A 21,078-nucleotide genomic window follows, 5' to 3' on the forward strand; every position below is an offset into this window, starting at 1 on the left:
TGTTTTAACAAGTTTGAACTCTGTCTTACTTTGACTGTTGCTTCTACCCTTTACTCATCCTTCACAAATTAATTTGAAATATTTCACCACCGATTTTGTAAGTAGTAGATGAAAACACGATTTTTAAATTTAGAGTGTTTATCTAGTGCTTCACGGAAGGACAAAATGCTTTCGGATATGTTATGCATGTAAATTCAACGTTGTTCTAATAAAGTTCCAATATATTTTTCTCTGTCCGTTACAATGGATTTCGAGTCACAACTCTAAACATTTTCTTGCAACTACACTGTGTATTCACTCAAATGTGGAAGCTCACATTATATTGTAACAATTTATCTGATTGTAGTAATCTATAATGCAAATATGTAATTCTCAGTTTTATTCGTTCGAAGATAAAAAATAATCATTGAGTTGTTGTAGATGGATACTGATAAAAAATTCAAATAATGAGCGACAAAAACAAAATTCAACCGAAATAGTAAAAAGGCAAAACCAAGCTCTATTTGCCGTCTATTCATCCTATTGTTCAACTTGCATCAAATGCTGCTAAAGTAAATTGTACTAACGAAATAAAAACTACTCAGGGTAGTTCGCTAACTTATAGTATTTACAAAATAACAAAATAAATGTGCGCAAAATGGGTTCGTGCGAGCTTAACATAATTATTTGCTACGGGGAAATAATGATGAAAACCAATGACTGTACAAATCGGGCAGTTCTAGGCAACTTAACAAAGCAAAAACAGTTTGAGAAACTGAACGAAACTGGGCATAGCAAAATGAAGAAAAAATAATTTCCAAAAAGAAATTACCTTGTTCACTACCCCCTCGGATCGCGGGTAAAAACCCAATCGGCCGAGGGGTTGTCGTTTCGTTTCTGCATTGCTCTGTGATTGTGTGGCTGTTTGTTGTGTTCTATGTTTAAATAAGTGTCTCGGCGTATAAACTGTACAATGGGATTCTCAAACCTAAACTGTATGTCTACTGGATATCAAAACATAGTAAACTAATGTATAATCAAATCGACTAGATTCTTGTTGTTTCCAACTTGTTGAAGGCAGATGGTGCCTCTACTACTGCCGGGAACTTGTTTCCTTTCCAGCTGTCAAAATCGTAAAAGTGATTCATCTACGGCCTACTACGATGCTACGGGAACAGGTGAAAAGGTGTTGTCCTCTTATTTTCGATCTATTGATCTCGTGGCGTGTAAGGTCCAGATGAGTTGTCCAAAGGCACTTTAGATTATCTGGAATGGCAGGGATTTGTTTAATAGGAATATAAATTAGAAGCAGATTGGGCAATAAGGATTAATCGTTGCTTTAGATTTAAATAAGAAATTAAAAATAGCTCAATTTGTTGAGTTACAACAGCTTAAATGTGAATACCGTAAAATGGGGTATCTTTGAAAACCAGGGTAAGTTTGATTTTATAAATTTCAAAAGTTCAAAAACTAATAACTTAAAAAAAATTATATTCAGCCAAAATAAAAAAATACGAGTCTATTATTTTTAGCTAAAGAATCCAAGAATTTTTTTTGGGAGGAATTAAAATTTTGGTTGTAAATCTGACCTGGAATGACCCGTATATAATCTTTAAACATGTTGCAGATACCACAAAGATAAGTAACTACCTCCCAACCGTTCGCTCGAACCCCATCCTTAAAAGTGCCGTGCAAAATTTGGATTCCGCAGCCCCCAATATCTAATAGCATTTCCTCTTCTTCTTTAAAGTCCATTTTGAGCTCTATGAGAAAAGTCTTATTAACATTGGGACCATCCATTGATACCCGAAGTACTTTTTTGAGAGGAATATTTCCGAGATCTTCCTTAAAGGAACGGAGCAGATCCGAAGATTTCGACGACTCTAGAAACTTTGATGCCATATATGTGGTTGTTATCTCGTTACTCTGTGTCCCAATATCGAATATTTATGTCCATCTGCTGTTTTTTGGTAATTTTATTCAGCGATTCGTCAAAACCAACCACAAACAAATTTGGCTTTGTTTATCGATTCTTCCAGAAGCATGCTAAAATATGGGGCAATATCAAACATCAGCACGTAGCTCATTTTGTCCCGCCCGAGTTGCATTTTGCTTGCAATAGTACTGTCAGGAAACATACTTTTTATCACCGTAACATCTTTTTCCGCTGCACGTAATGACTTATGACACATTATTGTCTTTATGCACCACAGAATTTCGGCTCTGATAATATATAATTCACTACAACAACGGGGCAGAATGCTCGGCAAACAAGCAAGTAGTTTTGTTTTCTGATGGCATTTCACAAAAGTGTGACATTAAATAGCCTTAGGTTATGCAATTAGTATGTTGGCAGAACAATTTTTCTGTTTTCGATAAAAAAAATCAGCAAAAACAAAGAAGAGGGCATTTTGCCCCCGATAAAGAAGAGATATAAATTTAGCAAAAAGTGAACTAATTAGTAGATTTTTCACATATAGTGCAACAGGATAATGAACAACGGTTTAAATCAGTGGTTTTCAACCTTTTTCGTTCCATGTACCCCTTTCCGAATAATTGATCCCCGTGATGTACCCCTTGCTGAAAATTGTTTACCATCATTACCCTGTAGGGTTGCTACCCCTCCGGGTTTGACCCGGAGACTCCAGTTTTTGGAGAGGATCTCATGGCCTCCAGGTTTTGCATCTATTTCTCCGAGTATAGTGATACGATGAATAATTTTAACTCAATATGTTAAAATAAGTTTCTCCGGTGTTAATGTTGACTGCTTCAGAAGCGGACCTTAACTGTTGACTAGGTAGAAAACAAATTGCTACTTTGTTTGAACCTTCCTAGCGACTGTGATGACGAATAACCGAATATTTTGTGCCCAGCAAAAAAATCGGAGGACACCGCAGTGTGCTTCACAGATGCTACCGATTTCCTGCCTGCTTCACGGTACTTAGCTGTGGCAGAGAGCAATGGTTGCTCGGCTGCTCCGCAACAGCGTGAGTGGCCGGTGCTTTTGGATTTTGTTCGATAGCCAGGGAAGTGAAATTTAACACCTATCTAAGTGGACAATAACGGTTTACAAACGCGATAAATCTACGGCTAACAAGAAAAGCTCAAAGTAGTGGTGTGCATCATGCTATGCCAAAACAAAACAACAAACGGTCAATGTGAGTCAATATTGGTGATTGATACTTCGACGAGTTACAAAAAGAATGAAAGAGTTTATACTTGTCTAATTTAAACTCAGCAGATAGGTCAGATAGGTTCAAAGTGATTCTATAAAAACCTATTCCAGATCAGTAAAAATTTCCTGGTGAAAACCTTACCAAAGGTGGTAACCCCATTACCCTGTAATAAAAGATTTTCAATTGGATGAATGCCACAATTTTACAATAAGAAACCTATTTCAGGACACTCTAAGTAAGCATCTCAATTCTTGACATACTGACACAATATATAGGGGAAAGTGGGTACGCTTGATTCCACTTTTGTGTTTTTCTCATAACTTTTCAATTAAATAAACATTTCATTTGCAAAATACGCCATCTTATAGGCAATTCGAATGGTATGCATAATATGTAAATCCGAATACTATGTCCTATCAGTAATATGAACAATTTTGAAAATTATGCCAAAACGAGGTTTTTGTAAAAACGTGTGGTAACTAGATCCCCCGCCTACTAGGGCTAAAGAAACAAAGCACATTATGATCTATAGACACGAAAGTTCAGCTAATCAAATATCCTGACAAATTAATTAATAAGACTAGCTTTTTAGATGCACGACAAACTTTAGCCATAGTAGAGTATTTGCGGTAAATCAGTGCCGTTTAACTGGCTTTTTCAACCTTCAATAACCTATGCCATCATTTGTTCACGGAAAAACATTTTAGATCAATTAAAAGTGCCAGGTACGTTAAGAGAACGATGTTTTCCTATTTCTATGCATTTCGAAAGTGTTTGAGAGAACTAATGATAGGGGTCAAGAATACCCAGTGTTACAGGGATCAAAGATACCTGTTACAAGAGGAGAACAAAATTTAATTTGTTTGTATGTATCGTGAAATTTTTTTTCGAAAAGCATGTTTTTCCAGGCAAAAATAATTAGAAAGTAATCGTCTTTGAAAATATTCATAAATAATTAGTTCGACGATCCCATACAACCGTTCAAAAAATTTGTGGAAAGATTTTCGAGATGGATTTAAACACTAATTTTCTAAAATATTATATAATTTATTCAAACCAAATGTAATGCATCAGATTTGTTTTTTTAAATATCATCAACGACCAAGTACTTAATTTTATTTTTATATTGTGATAACTTTATGCATAGATTAGGAGATATGGCCAGGGAATCAAATATCCCCAAGGATCAAGTGTCCTCGCTCTCCCCTAAAGACAAATACCCGACGGGAATGTTAAAATTTGTCCCGCATAATTCAACCCCAACAATCATCCAATTTACCCCTGAGGATGAGTTCACCCTCGGTTGAAAACCACTGGTTTAAATAGAACTGGAATGCACTGATAAAATAGGAAAACAGCATTCATAAGAGCTGAAAATCCTTGCTCCACGAGCCACAATAATTAAATGACAAGAGCACGATATTTCTCACTGATATGATCCTCTCTTTCATCTACCTACTATCGTTTGCACTCACCACGATCAGTTTAGTTGTACGTATGATCACCGAGGAAGCAACACCTCGATCGCGCAGAATAAAAGGTTATATTTCGGATCTAATAAAGTTATTTTACGTTCTCGCGGTAGTAAAAGTCGTGTGAAGTGCCATTTAGCGAACTGGCCAAGTTTGCCTAAAACCTTCCCTGTCCGACGGGGTCCCCATTTGTTTCAAAGGTGAGCCTCGACCTGCCCTAACATATTTCTGGTGCCGTGACCAGGATCGAGGTTGCACCATTCCGAACTGCGAGAACTGTGAATCCGCTACCATCACGATTTGCATGAGTTTGCATGCCATCGTTACGATCGACGTACATAGCCGCCATCGCAATTGAACGAGCTTGCATGCCTTGCGATCGATAAAACTGCCATCGCGATTTGTATTGTTAGATGCGAATTGCTTGCTTGAAACTGCCATTTTGATGGTTCCACCCACGTTTCCTGAGAATAAAATTTTCTACAAGGCCTATTGAAATTGGTATCAGGTAAAGTACCTGTCCAAGCCTTGCATCCGGGGGTGCCTTTAGATTTCTTCCTTCTCAAATTTTGCATGTGTTCAACGCTTCATCGGGACGAAGACGATTACACCAATATCGTCTTCATACCATTCCAAACGCTTACGGAACTGTATCCCGGCAGCCTTTCTGGAGTTGAAAGCAAACCGACGTTTTGCAGCTAAATACAACAATAGCACGGGGGCCATCTTTCAATATTATTGAGAAACCCGCTAATTCCAGTCAACGTGTGAGTCATTGACTGCAACTATCGAACCAGTGTTCCTGAATAATAAAATACAAGGCACTCAAAGCCTTGGTAAAGGTTAGTAACTTTCCAAGAGACTATTTCTTTGACTCCAGGTCTACCTGGTCTTATTTGTTCGACGGGGTTTCCTTGAATACCGATCGCGTGCAATGGACGAAAATGATGAAGTAATTGACGAAAATAGAATGGCGGACCAACTAAGAACCATTAGGACAACGCTTCTGGTGCAATTGGAACGTGCAGAGCAGATCGTTACCCTATACGACGCCGGACGGGATGAGCTCGAGGTGCCACTTCGTCTGGAGAACCTGGATATGCTGTGGGCATCTTTGGACGAGGTGCAGACGACGCTTGAAACCATGGAGACAACTAATGAGGGTAAGGCCGCCAACCTCCAACACCGTGCTTTGTATGAACCGAAGCTTTTCAGAATAAAATCCCAGCTGAAAGCTAAACTGCCTCCCCCATTCGATCTAACTGCTAGCCGCCCTCAAGATATCCCCTCTCGCGCACCGTCCACCTTTTCTAGTTTGAAGTTGCCAACCATCTCTCTTCCCGAGTTCGACGGTTATTACAAACAATGGCTGACATTCCACGACACCTTCCTGGCGCTCATTCACGAAAACGAAGAGCTGCCTTCGATACAGAAATTTCACTACCTTCGTGCGGCCGTTAAGGGTGCAGCAGCGCAATTGATCGAATCGATTGCAATAAGTCCACTGAACTATCCTCTGGCTTGGGAGGCGTTGATTAGCCGTTACTCCAACGAATATTTGTTGAAAAAGCGGCATCTACAGGACACTATGGAAATTCCCCGGATGAAAAAGGAGACGTCAGCTGCATTGCATTCCACTCTGGACGACTTTCAGAGACATATTAAGATCCTGCAGCAGCTAGGTGAACCTACGGCGACCTGGAGCACATTGTTGGAGCATCTTTTATGCATGAGATTACACGACGACACAATTAAAGCATGGGAGGATCATGCTGCTAGCGTTGACGATCAGAGTTACGCCTGCCTTGTCGAATTTTTGTAAAAACGGATACGAGTATTAGAATCCATTGCCGTCAATCATTATGCTTCCCAATCGACTCAATCAACACCGCTTTCGAATGGGGCTTCTTTCCGCAAGCAATCAGCTCCATTTAGAATGTCTTCCCATTCCATTTCTGAGACTGCATCTCCACAATGCTACGTTTGTGACAGTCGCCATCCTTTAATAAGATGTCCTCGATCCAATAGCATGGCTGTATCTGAAAGGTAGCGCTTGGTAAATTCAAAACGTTTATGCGTAAATTGTTTTCGACAAGACCACTTCGCTCGAGATTGTCAATCCAACTATTCCTGCCGTGTGTGCAAACGACGACATCACTCGCTCTTGCATTCTGGATTCCAAAGCTCATCTGGTCAAGGTTACAAATCCAGCAATACCTATAATGACACTTGCCTTACGTCGCAGCCAAGCACATCCCAATGCAACAGCCAACGAAGAGTACAAACAGCTTCAGCAACAGCCAATCCTGATGTTCAAACCAATAGTATTGTTCGATACCAACCATCTTCATGTTGACAGCTGTTCTTCGCGTCGTTGATGCTTGTGGGAAGGAGCACTACGTACGTGCTCTGTTAGATAGTGGCTCCCAACCAAATTTAATGTCAGATCGACTAGTGCAATTGCTGCGACTAAAAAAACGGAAGGCAAACGTTCTGGTACAAGGTATTGGAGAGAAGCCTGAACACGCAACTGATTCAGTTTTCACCGAAGTTCGGAAAGAGAATTTTACACGAAATGTGTCGTTCCTGATTCTTCGAAAGATGACATCTAGTATCCCTGCCAATACTATTCCAGTAGACCACTGAAACCTCCCGGAAGATATTTTCCTAGTTGATCCCGGCTTCAATCGTCCCAGTGATGTAGATATGATCGTGGGATCTCAACATTTCTTCGAGTGCTTTCCTTCCGCCGCTCGTATTCAGCTTTCCGATTCTCTTCCTATTCTCGTCGACAGTGTGTTCGGCTGGATTGTCGCTGGTGGAACTGCTATAGCAACATCATCTGTAAACTCCCCAAATTGCAAAACAGTGTCTGTTTTGTTGTTGAAGAAAGCATGGAAAGATTCTGGAGAATCGAAGAAATCTCCACCAAGCCCGCGTTGTCAGTTGAGGAAAAGTTTTGCGAAGACTATTACCAGTCGACTGTTTCCCGAAATAAAGATGGAAGGTATGTGGTACGCTATCCAAAAAGGGAGAATTTTGAATCTTGTCTAAGCCCGCAGCATTTCGTCAGTTTACCCTACTGGAACGAAGATTTGCCAACGATTCTGAGCTACGACGACGAATTTATGGAGGAATATTGTTCACTGGACCACATGCAACTTGTTCAAAAAGGCAATAGAAAAGATTCGCTCTCCTATTACCTCCCACACCATCCTGTCATTAAGGAGGCCAGCACTACCACTAAAACCCGCGTCGTGTTCGACGGTTCAAGCAAGACGAGCTCTGGATATTCTTTAAATGATTTGTTGTGCGTGAGACCCGTTATTCAGGACGATTTGTTGACACTTGTAATCCGTTTCCGCAAATATCCTGTTGTTGCTGACATTGCGAAAATGTATCGCCAGATACTCATTCATTCTGAAGAAACGTCTCTCCAACGAATCGTCTGGCGGTTCAATGGACATGAAAATCTATTTACGTACGAGATGTTGACCGTCACCTACGGCCTGGGTCCCTAATCCTATTTGGCTACACGCACCCTCCAACAACTTGCAGACGACGAAGGTAGTGCTTATCCTCTTGGCAGACTTGCATTTAAAAAATCCTTCTATATTGATGACCTCATCGGTGGTGCTGACTCCGTTCCTGAGGCTATTCAGATGCGTAATGAGTTGACAGAGCTGCTTGCGAAAGGAGGGTTTCCTATATGTAAGTGGACTTCCAACCAATTAGGAGTTCTTCAAGGGCTAGATGCTGATAAAATTGGAACTCAATGGGAGGAGTTTTACAGACAGTTGCCTCGGTTTGCCGACTTCCAAATTAATCGGTATGCATTCCAGCCTAGCTCCGAGATCCAGCTTCACACCTTCGCCGATGTATCTGAGTCAGATTATGGTGCATGTACGTATGCCCGATCCGTTGATAAGGCTGGGAATGTTTGTATCCAGTTGCTGGCCGCGAAAACACGTGTTGCGCCACTTAAAAGATTGTCGCTTCCCAAACTAGAATTGTGTGCAGCAGTCGTTGCAGCTCAGCTTTAGGTGCGAATTGTTGAAGCCTTAGACATGTCCATTTCCAACTCTTTCTTCTGGTCTGATTCTACAGTGGCCCTTCAATGACTAAAATCTCCTAATAGCACGTGGAAAACGTTTGTAGCCAATAGGGTATCAGAGATACAAACGAGTACTCATGGAGCACGCTGGAACCATGTCTCAGGTTCCGAAAACCCCGCAGACCTATTGTCCAGTGGAATGCTTGGCGATGACTTCCTTCGATGTGTGCTCTGAAAGACAGGCCCAGAGTGGCTTTAACGACCGCACGAGAATTGGCTAACTTCAAAGCAGGTCGAATCACCCGAAGCAGATAATGAACGCAAGTCAGTGATAGTTGCTGTTGTTCGAGTCGAGGAGAAATACAACCCGATTTTCGCACGATATTCCGAGTTTTCACGCTGAATTGCGTACTGCCAGAGGTTTATACAAAACACCCGTATCAAAACCAGAACTTGTCCCATGGTTTACAGCGGGCCCAATCCCACTATTTCGCTTTCTGTTGAACAACTCTCCCAAGCCAAGACTTTACTGCTGCGTCTCGCCCAAGCTGACTGTTTTCGAGACGAATTAAGAGATCTGCAACAAAACCACCCGGTGGAAAAACAATCACCCATCCGGCTCCTGAATCCTTTTCTAGACACCCAAGGTGTAGTGAGAGTGGGAGGGCGGCTAAGGTTATCAGAACGGTCATACGAATCGAAGCACCCAGCGCTACTTCCTAGTTTCCACCCCCTCGGCAAACTAATAGCCAAATCATTCCACGTGAAACTAATTCATGGTGGCGGCCGTGTAACACTAGCCGCTATGCGCGAAGAATATTGGCCACTCAATGGACGACGATTGGTACGCAGCATCATCCGTAATTGCATGCAGTGCACCCGAGCAAATCCTGTCCCGGTACGCCAGCAAATTGGTCAACTTCCAACAGCAAGGGTCACCCCAAGCAGACCGTTCGCAGTGACGGGAGTGGACTATGCAGGGCCTATTTATCTCAAGGCCATACATAAACGAGCCTCGCTTACCAAAGCTTATATATGCTTGTTTGTATGCTTTGTATCAAAAGCAGTTCACCTTGAACTGGTGCACGATCTGTCTACTGCAGCTTTCCTCGCTGCTCTCCGTCGCTTCGTAGTGCCGTGGCCGGCCTACCCACTTGTATTCAGACAACGGCAAGAATTTCATTGGAGCGAAAAACGAACTGCACCAGTTGTACCATATGCTGAATGATTGCACGGGAGCGGGAAGGATTCTGCAATCGTGCGCGGACGCACAAATGATTTGGCACTTGAATCCGCCAAAAGCACCACATTTCGGCGGGCTCTGGGAGGCGGCTGTGAATGTAGCCAAATCACAACTATATCGCCAGCTCGGCAATTCACGCCTTTCTTTCGAGGATATGACCACCTCATTAGCCGAGATAGAAGCAGCAATGAACTCCCGTCCGCTGGTCCCAATGACCGAAGACCCAGAGGACTACTCCGTTATTACGCCAGCACACCTTCTAATTGGGTCAAGCATGCACGCTGTACCTGATCCCAATGTTCGCGGAATCCAACTCAGTCGTCTCGACCACTATTCACGGTTGCAACAGTTGTTCCAGCAGTTCTGGCACTATTGGAGAACGGAGTATCTCCAAGAACTCCAGCGTGATACCGTCAAATCCCACCCAACCACTGAAATTCAACCTGGAAGGCTGGTGCTAATAGTCGACAAATTTCAGCATCCAGTCCGCTGGCCTATAGCCCGCATCATAGCAGTACATCCAGGTAAAGACAAGCTTGTGCGAGTCGTCACTTTGCGGACACCAAAGGGAATTCTGATCCGGCCAGTTACGAAGATCTGCTTGTGGCCGCATGAGTCTACAGATCAGCTAAACAGCGAGTGAAGCCTCTCAACAGGAACAATTATCTATAATATTATTCGTGAAATATTTGCATTGTAATTAGTTCTAAGCTATCATTTTTATTTGAATTTTGTAAATTTCAAAGATGGCGGCGATGTTTGGTTTATATCACTTTTAGTTAGGCATCGAAGTCCGAACCCTCATTCGGAATTTATTAATTTTCTCATTTCTCACTGATATGACCCCTCTCTTTCATCTATCTACTATCGTTTGCACTCACCACGATCAGTTTAGTTGTAGGTATGATCATCGAGGAAGTAACACCTCGATCGCGCAAAATAAAAGGTTATATTTCGGATCTAATAAAGTTATTTTACGTTCTCGCGGTAGTAAAAGTTGTGTGAAGTGTCATTTACCGAACTGGCCAAGTTTGCCTAAAACCTTCCCTGTCCGACGGGATCCCCATTTGTTTCGAAGGTGAGCCTCGACCTGCCCTAACAGTGTATGTCTACTATGCCGGACTTCTGACTGGTGTTACCCGTTCCTAGAATTTTCAGAAGTTTTCGATATAAGCAAGGGGTGCATTTTGCCCCGGGGGTGCGTTTTACCGCATCTTCCCTACTTTGTCGCGGGAAAAAAGAGACAGAGAACTGAGGGCAAAGGTTGTTTCTGGCTTCGAGAAAAAGACAACCCGATTTGACCTGAACTTCTGAGGTTGAATGTCAATGCCCTAGAAATGGTTTAAGGAGGCTTTGTATCGGGAATGAAAGGATGACTTCGGCACAAAATTTGTGGTGGGAAACTATTGCACTTCCTGAAATAGTTAACGAAGTTTCGAATAAAAACTTATTCTGAGAAAATCACAGTTTGTTGCGTTCACTTTGTTCTGGGTCGTGGAAGAGGCAGGAGTTGTCTAATTAGTTGTACCGCGGTGTGAGATTGCAGGTATTTTATTTAAACAGCGTGAGAAGTGCGCAAGTTCATTCGCACGGTTTGGGAGTGCTTAAGAGATCGTTTGAGTAAGGTAAATTCCCTAATCTTTGGCTTTTAGTGTGGAGTGCGTATTCTCAAACCAACCAAATGTTGGCATTATTTTCACATATAGTCAATTTGTGATAAAGATCCCGCCACCCCGCATTCGTAGCCAGAGACGCTTCTGACCCCACCATCCAGCTTCAAAGAACCGGGCAGTTCCACGTGCCCGAAGAGCAGCGAGGCTGCTAGGCAGGGAAACCATCAGCGGGTCTTCAGCATTCAGCTTTAGCATCATCAGCATTTCGCAGAGCCTCGTCAGCGTTCCGGCCAGCATCAGTTCCGGTCCCCGGAAACCGCCAGCCACAACGCCTCACGTAAAACAATGTTGTAAGTACGTTCCATATTTTAACTAAATGCGCATGGTAGGGAACAGTACACAATACACGCTAAGACCCTTGTGCCACGAAAAGTGAAAAGCCACTCACAAAAATGAACTCCGTTTAGCTGCACAAGGTAGAGCACTCGAAGAAAACGACGAACCGAGCAAGAAATTAGCCGAGACCGCAAAGGCGGTGATGAGTACTTAGCTAGGTGATAGAAGATGGGTTCGAATCCGGATGTGGAAAGTTTTTGAATTTTTTTTTTGTTGGAATGAACTTTTGATGAAGTCGATTTGAATATCCTAGCAAAGGTGTATTTTTTAGTGGTTCTGGTGAAGGTTTTCTCACGCTGTTCGAGTCGATAGTTTTTCCTTTTTGCGGGTTAGGTTGACCCTCATGTATCAGCCTCCTCTCCCCCTCTGAAGCGAGCAGTGCGAAGGATACCCATAGAATTGTGCCATTAATGATATTTTAGCGGAATGCTCTCCTTGCCGACCGAAGTTATCTAGCAGTAGGTATGAAGTTTCTGGCGACCCGTTTGAATGTATTGATGGCTTTCTGACGTTTTTCGGGGAATGTCGGATTGTTTTGGAACCGTTTCAGAAACAACCAAAACCCGCCTTAGGATAGCTGGGCAAGCCACCAAGGTGGCGCGAAAATTATTCACTCGTTAAATGAAGGTTCCGGTCCCGACTCCCCCAAATTACAGTCTTCATTTTGAAGACATTTGCAATGTTGTGAAGACAGTTTTTCATTTTGAAGACAATTTTTTTCGGTTATCTGACTGATTTCGGACGGAATTCTGGCTCAAAATCAATAACCGATTCAGAATACTGGCCGTTGAAGCCAATCACTGTCAGTTCATACATTTTGACAGCAGTTGGGGTTAGAAACTGACGCAGTTTCGCTTCAAGCAAAAGCGACATTAGGGTAAGGCAGATGTGCCATTTGCTCATAATATACTACTTTTGTTAAACCTAGTCTCGCCGGCTGCATCAAAGTGGGCCATGCGTTAAAAGAACGCTGTGTTACATAATATTCCATAATTCTCGATAGGAACAAAAATTAAAAATTATCAATAAAGATTATAGAAGGTGAAAGATTGCCGCGTAATTTGACATACTCTTTGAAAATTTCTAGCGCGAAGAATACAAGAAAAATACAATTGAATTGTTTCGATGTATACAAAGTACCGTTATTCACACAATTATACAGCATAAATATTTTTATAAGATAGTGTGAATATCATTCCATAACTGTACAAAAATTCATTCGATTGTCTTCAGTAGTTTCTGAGATATAAAATTTACAATTTTATCATGCAATAAAGTTTAATGAAAAAAGGAGTTCTATCGAAATATTTATATCAAAAGCTGTTCATCATAATCTCTATACAATAAAATATACCTCATGAAAAACGGTGATTTTGTGAAAAATTTGAGGATTACTTGATAAAGCCATACTCTCTTGCTACCCACTTATTTCAAAATCGTTCACACTAGTCCAACGATGGTCGTCTGTTGAACGATTATTTGGACATCCAACGAACGTCCTTCATTGATTGATTTTGAAACGAACCGTTCTTAAACTGTTCGCAATGCTGTGGTGGAGTAAATCAGTTTCAAAAGGACAAGCCGTCGAATAATTTGGAACTGTCAAAAATACTTTTATAACACGGTGTTCCCAATGCGATGAGTTGGCCATCTGTCCTAAATATTGTATCTTTGATTTTGTTATTGTCATCACTTATTTGACAAATTGTTTTTTTCTGTTGTCAGTCGTCACACATACTAATGAAAAATATTTGAAACGAATCGGGCAGATTTAACAAAAAAAGCATTTCAAATGTCTTCAAAATGAAGACATGTCTTCATATCTAGCATCGCTGTCATATATGTTCAATTTATTGACATATTGACGAAATTCCCATCAATACATGAATTAAATTTGAATAAACATCGTCATTCCAACCTTGTTCCATTATACTTTCAATACTTTTGTACATACTCTCTATTATTAACAATAATATTAACCCTACAACTGGGGTACAAATGTACCCCACATCATCTTCGAAACTGTATGAAGACTGGAATTCGGCATTTACCGACCTGGGACCCAAACCAAAATTCAATTTAGAGTTGATAGTAAGAGTATTTTTGCTTTTGGCCTTCGTGGAAGCAGAAGTCAAAGTGTACCCCAGTGAACGGTTGCCGTTAGTGTTTCATTCTGTCAGTGGAAATGTGACGTGTGGCAATACCAAAATGGCGTCATAAAATCAATTCCTGGCACCTACTCATCAAGACCATTCCAAAAATACCCATATTGTTGAGATGCGGGCCATAAGGATTCTTCCAGACCTGTCTCTTCCTTCATTCCAAAAATCTTCTAAGTCTATTGCATTCAAAAGGACTTGGAAAGTCCACGTAAAAAACGCGTTAATTGGAAAATCCGCGTAAAAAAACCGCGTTAATACGAAAATCTGCGTAAAAAAACCGCGCGAAAAAAAACCTGAGTGTATATAGAAGTGTGCTAATCTGCTGTTTAAGGATATAAGTGTTTTCTTGGCATAGAAGAGGCAACTGGCAGCAATAGCTTTAAAAAATGATACGAAAGGCTCGGTTGTCCGGGTTTCGATTAGCCAAATAGAAGTTCTGAGCGATAATATCACCTCCATGAGAAAAACAATACAGTAGGATTCCATTTTTGCAGCAATATTTTTTTTCAGTTGCCAAAACAGGAACCATGCCAAAAATGCAACCTTACTTTAAAAGCTTTTATTTTCAATTTATTACATCATAAATGTTAAAACAACAGTAATTATACAAGAATATGTGATATGAAATGAAATGATAGAAGAAAATCAGCAAATATAATTTTATTTGCTATGCCCGTCCCCATAAAATGTAGTAAATATGACTCCCATGTCTGGAAAAAAGTCAAAAGTGATATCAATTAGGCCATTACAAATCTTTTTTAAAAATTATGTCCAAGTACAAATTTTTTTCTGAAGGGGGGGGGGGGGGGGCAAACAAAAAATAAATATTTATTTTAATAAAAACAATTTTTTTTTTCTTTTTGCATTTTCTTTCGATTGTTCTCATGGACGTTTCCGCAGGGTGATTTCGTATAGCGGGGTTGAGCTATTTGTTTTACTAGAAAAATTCAAGCTAACATTACTGAATCAATCAAAAGTTCACATAGGAAAGGGATGCTAAAGTTTTCGTTTTAAATAATTTTCCGAACAGTTCAATTTCTAAATTCCCAATAAGAGCTTGAAAGTTCTCTAAGAACTTAAAAAACATTTAAGAGTACATTAAGGTATTAACTTTTGGTTGCTTGAATAGTTTTCGTTCCGTTGTGGCGGCACATGGACTGACTGTACACACAAGGCATGAAAATCGGTCAAAGGTGAACCTGCTTGAAAACAATGTACAGAAACAGGATTGCAACATTTCACTTATGGACTTTTGGAAAACATTCTGAAATGAATCCAAAGGTAAAGTGCGCGTCAATGGAATTATTTATCTCAGATATGGTTTTCTCTGATATTTTTTCTATTGCGTATTTCATATACAGTAGCCTGGCGAACGTACATCCTGTGCATACTATACTTTTTCGAACTCTAGTGGAAACATCAGCTTTGGTTTATCGCTTGTGCTTGAAGACTTGTAGATTTGTTTGTTTGGTACATGATAGTAATTCGGCTCGGTTCCGTGTACATCTTCGAAATCTTTGCATTTTTCTCCATCTTGTTGCGCAGTAGGTAGCCAAATCAGATAAATTCATTTGATAGTCGTACGGATTTATGAAATTATAGCAATCATCAGTTCATTTTTTGCCTTTTTCATATAAGGAAGACTGTGCAATCACTCTGAAACTCGACTTTTTAAGCTACACCCGGAGTGTCGAGTGTCATATACCACTAGATTCAGTTCGTCGATATCTGAAAATGTCGACTGCATCGAAGCGTTATATCGTGGGGAGGCTGATTCAGTCTTAAGACAAAATGATACATTAGAGCGGTTTAGCTCCGAACACATATCCGGCTAATCGCAGTGGTGAACTTCTGTTAGCCATTTGGCTCCCGTTTCTGTGAACCATTTAGTTCCTGTTTTCGCGAGCCATCTCAATTCCTCGTCGGAAGTTCTCCCGATACCGATGCCTGTTGCGTGAGTCATTTAGCTCCCAGTTTTGTCGCAATCTTCTCGCATAGTCCATAAATCCTACTCAAAGGGCCAACCAGTACTTGGCGAGGACGGTTCGTCGATACCGGATGGAGCGTAGCTTCTGGTTCGCTGCTTCCGGTTCGTGGAAAACTCGACGACCCACCGCTGGTGCTTCACTCGACCTACTCGATCTTGTCCCTGACGGTGAAACTAGTATGCTCACATGCTTCGGTCCGGCGATTCCAGCTGGTTCGTGATGCCCAGTACACTGGCGCCTCAAGCAAAGCTGTGGTTACTCTCACAGCCTTCCCCTTAACATAATCGTCGTGACTTTAAAAGTTCAAGTCGATGATATATTTTCCGACCGCGCTGTCTTTCGGCTGCTAGTCATCACCAACTCTGTTTTATGATGGGCAATCGTCTCCGTGTCGAGTGTCTCCTCTTCTAGCGATTGTCCGATTACTTGGAACACCACATCATCCGTGAAGCCGAAAATCGTTATATCTCTGGGAAGCTTCAGCTTCAATACTCCATCGTACACTGCGTTCCACAGCGTCGAGTCGAGGAACGTCAGTTGTAGTTGTGATTCCCCCTTGTCTGTCTCGTAGATCAGTGTTCGGTACTGAAAGTAGCTCTATAATATCCTGCAGAGTTACTCGTGCTGTACAGCGAGTGGGCGATTGCTTCCCAGCTAGTACTATTGAAGCATTCTTCACGCCTAAGGGAACCACCACGCAAAAACGATATCCTTATCTCTGCTGTCTCCACAACTCCCACAACCGTTCGGGTGGATTTCACTGTAGACCTGCCTATAACGAAGCCGAATTATATGAGATGCCGTTCTCACGGTCCGCGTACTTCGTTAGCTTGTTCAGGATTACTCCTTCTCTCTAACATTACCAAGGGATATATTGACTACGCTGAAAGATTTCCATGTTGTCCCGGCATCGGAAGCAACATCAGCTTTTGTCGCTTCCAATTATCGGATCGTTTTGAACATATCCGGGCTCTCATGTATCGCTTCACTTTTATGGCTTTCGCCATCTCGATAATCTGTTTGTTGGTAAATCGATCTTCATCTTTGTGATCATCCTCCTCACTGTACGGCGAGAATAGATTCATGTTGTGGGGAAAACCTTTCGATGGTGACCTCCATCTTTTCCGGGCACCTTTCAGGTGGTGCAGCTGAGCCTTTTATTTTTGTTATGCCAACTTTGTAGGTCTTTCCTAAGGAAATTCGCGTTGGCTTTGTGGCACGGCTTTCTTGTACAGCTTGACTGCTTTGTTGAGAGCGGTTCTTGCAGCTCGCTTCCCTCGAGCTTTCTGACTTCTTTTTAATTTTAAATATATTTTACACAGCTCAATGCGTTAGCACAACTGAGCCGTGGAGCGCACATTGGGGGTCATTTGGTCCGTCTTCTCTCGCGTTTTCGTTTACGTCCATGTCATCATCGGTACTGCATTCATCTTGCTCATCGTCGGATGTTCTTATTTGTTGTTTGTGCTTACGGGTCGCTATTGTAAATCCTTCTTCATCGGTATTAGATTCCTTATTGGTGGTGTTGGTTGTTGGTTTGGAAACATTTGCTGTAATCGTTGTTACTTCGATGTTGGTAATGGCAGATGGTTTAGTGGTACTGGGGCCGATCGTTGTTGAGCTGGTGTTTGTGAATGTCCGGTCTGCAGTCGTTGGTTTACCAACTGGTTGTGGTTTAACATACGATGATTGTATACCGGCTTTGCTCGTATCAGGTGGAATTTCTTTAGCAGTCTCTGCGCAAGGTTTCCTGTGGTGTAGCGGATGATCACAATATTGACAGGTAGGAATCTGTCCTGGGTGCGTGACTAGTGTTCGTTGAGAATATTCAACATCATTAGGTGATTAGCATGTGAAAGTCAAGTAAGAGGGAATAGGTTTTGTCGGACGCATTCTCACCACACGAACTTCGTTGTGGAGTCTTGGGAAGAAGTTCCTCCAACTATCTTCCTTAACACTATTCACCTCTCCGTATTTTGACAGGATTGATAGCGAAGGAACTAGTACGTGGTGCCAGGTCATGTATCTTTTTTTCGATACTGTCAACATCTATATACGTTGGAATACTGTATAAAATGTCATTACATTCGATGACGTGTTTCGTGTTGTTCTGGGAAGCGAATGATTCTGCTTGACTAATATTTTTTAACATATTCAGTACCGCATGACGTAAATGGTGGAATTGCACCGCATAAAGTACCGCAAGCTACGTTGAACTTCAAGTTCACCTTCAACATTTGCTCCCCTTCATGAATTGATGGTATTACCGGATATTTCGTGTAGTCAACAGCAACCAGTGGTGCAAATTTTCATTTTCAAATGCCAACTTTCAGCTCAATCAAACCCAACCATGATTCAAATTCAAAGCCTCCCTTAATCATTCACTTTAAAGTTGGCGGGATTTTCATAACCGAAGCGTACGTCTTCATTTCAAATTGATGCTTTTTCATTCACCAACCAAAGTTGTCATCTGCTCTGTAGAGGCCAGTTTAGGTTAAATGTTGACAGGTTTAGCTTAAATGTTTTCAAGCTTACATGAACAGCAAGAAGTATGTTCATAGTAGTTTTGCTTGAAAAACTTAGTCAATATCCCAGTACAGAGATATTCACAAGGTAAATGAAATCGAAAATGAAAGGAAAATGATTGAGCAGCTCGACTGTTTGAATGAATGATGTAAACGAATAACTGCGAATTGAACATAGTAGGGCATGATTTGAGATTTGTTCTTCCTTCAAGTTCAAAACAACCTGGTGAAAATTTGCAGCTCTGACAGCAACACAGTTTGCCCGCATCGTGATATACTTTTGCTTGGCATTGTCACTCATTGTTTGTTCACGTATCACACACTAGGCAGAAGGAATCAATTTTTGCCAAGCGTCGCGCGGGTAAATTTGATTACTTGCCCTGCTATTGCAGCGGAGCGATTTCTAGCTTCTGAACTGAGCGAGATGAGAAACCGAAGTGATCTCCGACTTCTTCTCCAAGCTCGGAGGCAACTTATACGTAGATCGATAATCGTCGTATTGCACCCGGCGACCGTTTCTCAGTTTCCCATCCCTTGGTATGGTCGCATTACACGCCTTTGTTAGTAGTGCCGTGAACTCGTTCGCATTTAGGTTGAAGAGGATACCCTCAAATTCAAGTTCTTCGACGGACACGTTCCTGTGAAAAATCGCTGTTTTCCATCTTCACTCGTTTATATATCTCCTACATATTCATATTCATGTGTAGTTCATAGTCCTGTTATCAATGCTGTGCCAAATCGCTTGGTGGTCGCTGTGGATATATCCTCGCACGCTTTTCAGTCCATCTTTACGGTTACTCCAAGGATACAAAAATTAACATCGATAATGGATTCCCGGTTCTTCCTGCGGTAAGTGCCGATGATACCATTATTTGTAAGATCTATATTTAGCTTTGCTAGAGCATTCTTGATCGCTGATGGCCAGACAAAGTTCTTTTGATTCCAGCGTCTATCTCGAAAATTTCGCATGTTTCTGGTTCTTGGAATATTTTAGAATTAATGTCTCTTCGGCTTCTCGCAAAACGGCTTATTCGATTTTCACAAGCTTAGCCTTAAATGGAAGGTTTGGTAGCAGATTTTGATCTGATCAAGTTCATAAGAATCGCACATATGGCTGCGGAAATACGGTATGAATACTACGATCCCATATGAAATCTTTAAATGTCAAAAACCTTTCGGTAAAGCTCATGTATATAGAATATTGAACCACATATAAATCTCCAGGAGTCTGATTTGAATTCAGATTGTTTCCTTATCGAAATTATTTTCGAATGCAACGATCGATTATGTCTCGATCGACTGTTGAGTTTAATTTGGAATCGATTCAGAAGTCGGTCTGTATTAGCCTTTCCATGAGATGTTTGTTTGATAATACACAGATGGGTCCTTCCTTTCGCGCCCAGCAAACGTTTCATTTGATGTTGGACTGGATCGATGATCTCATTTAAACTTCACATTTACCCGAGAATGGTCAAAATAAAAATTATCATGGGATGGTAATTTCTAAAACTACCATAATAGTTTTCAGTTACGAAAAGCAAAACTCTATGGAAGCTATTTTTGTTCTATAAAACGTGACAATTTTTTGAATTTTGGTTATTTTAAAAAAATTATTTGCCCCCTGATTTTTTTCAGCGATTTTGCAGGGGGGGGGGGGGGGTGACATAATTTTTAAAAAATATTTGTGATGGCCTTATTACAACTAAATGTGTATGAGCATTTTGTAAAAGATTTACTATGTGCAACAACAATGTTGCCAAAAATAGAACCCATTTGTTGCCAAAAACGGAACTTTTTTGTTGCCAAAAATGGAGCATGCCAAAAACGGAATCATACTGTACATCTGGAATTAAAATGAAATACACTGCAACCTCCATTTACGAGGTCTACGAGCCAAACCGGGGGTTCGTTAATTGAATTAGTTCGTAAAAAAAAGTGTTCGTTATTTGGGATTTAGTTCGTAAAAAAAGTTTGCTCCACATTCTTATTAAAATTCGTTGGATGAGGAATATTCACGATAACCCTAACAATATAAATATTTTTGGAACGGGCTTGACAAGCAGATGATGAAAATAGACAATTGGAACCTTTTGGAAATCCAAGATGGCGGCTTCCGGTTGAGCAATTTTCACGATAACCCTAACGACATGCGTATTTTTGGAATGGGCTTGACAAGTAGATAGTGAAAATGGACAATGGAAACCTTTTTGAAATCTAAGATGGCGACATCCGGTTGAGCATTATTTACGACAACCCTAACAATTTCAACGGGAATGCGCCATCTTAAGTTTAAAAATAGCTTCAGATATTGATTTTAGTCAACCCCGTGCAGAAAATACCCATATTGTTGAGGTTTTAGAAAATCTGTCTAAACCGGAAGTCGCCATCTTGGATTACAAAATGGCTCAAGACATCGATTTCCGTCATACATTCGTTCCGAAAATGCCGCACTTTTAATAGTAACGGTTAG

The 21,078-nt window shown here is 41.1% G+C and overlaps 1 protein-coding gene across 2 annotated transcripts in view; it reads right to left on the reverse strand.

The window, feature by feature from the left end:
- Positions 1–200: 200 nt before the first annotated feature.
- Positions 201–21,078, reverse strand: part of LOC131683959 (nucleoprotein TPR) — a 600,452-nt gene continuing 579,574 nt past the window's right edge. For both annotated transcript variants that reach the window (XR_009304588.1, XM_058966381.1), the window contains one exon: positions 201–1,245. Coding sequence is in view for 1 of the 2 variants with exons in the window: in XM_058966381.1 (XP_058822364.1) it covers positions 1,237–1,245 (9 nt within the window). In the remaining variant the exon portion in view is untranslated. The remainder of the gene's footprint in view (positions 1,246–21,078) is intronic.

This window comes from Topomyia yanbarensis, chromosome 2 (genome assembly GCF_030247195.1).
Source record: "Topomyia yanbarensis strain Yona2022 chromosome 2, ASM3024719v1, whole genome shotgun sequence".
Classification (NCBI taxonomy): Eukaryota; Metazoa; Arthropoda; class Insecta; order Diptera; family Culicidae; genus Topomyia; species Topomyia yanbarensis.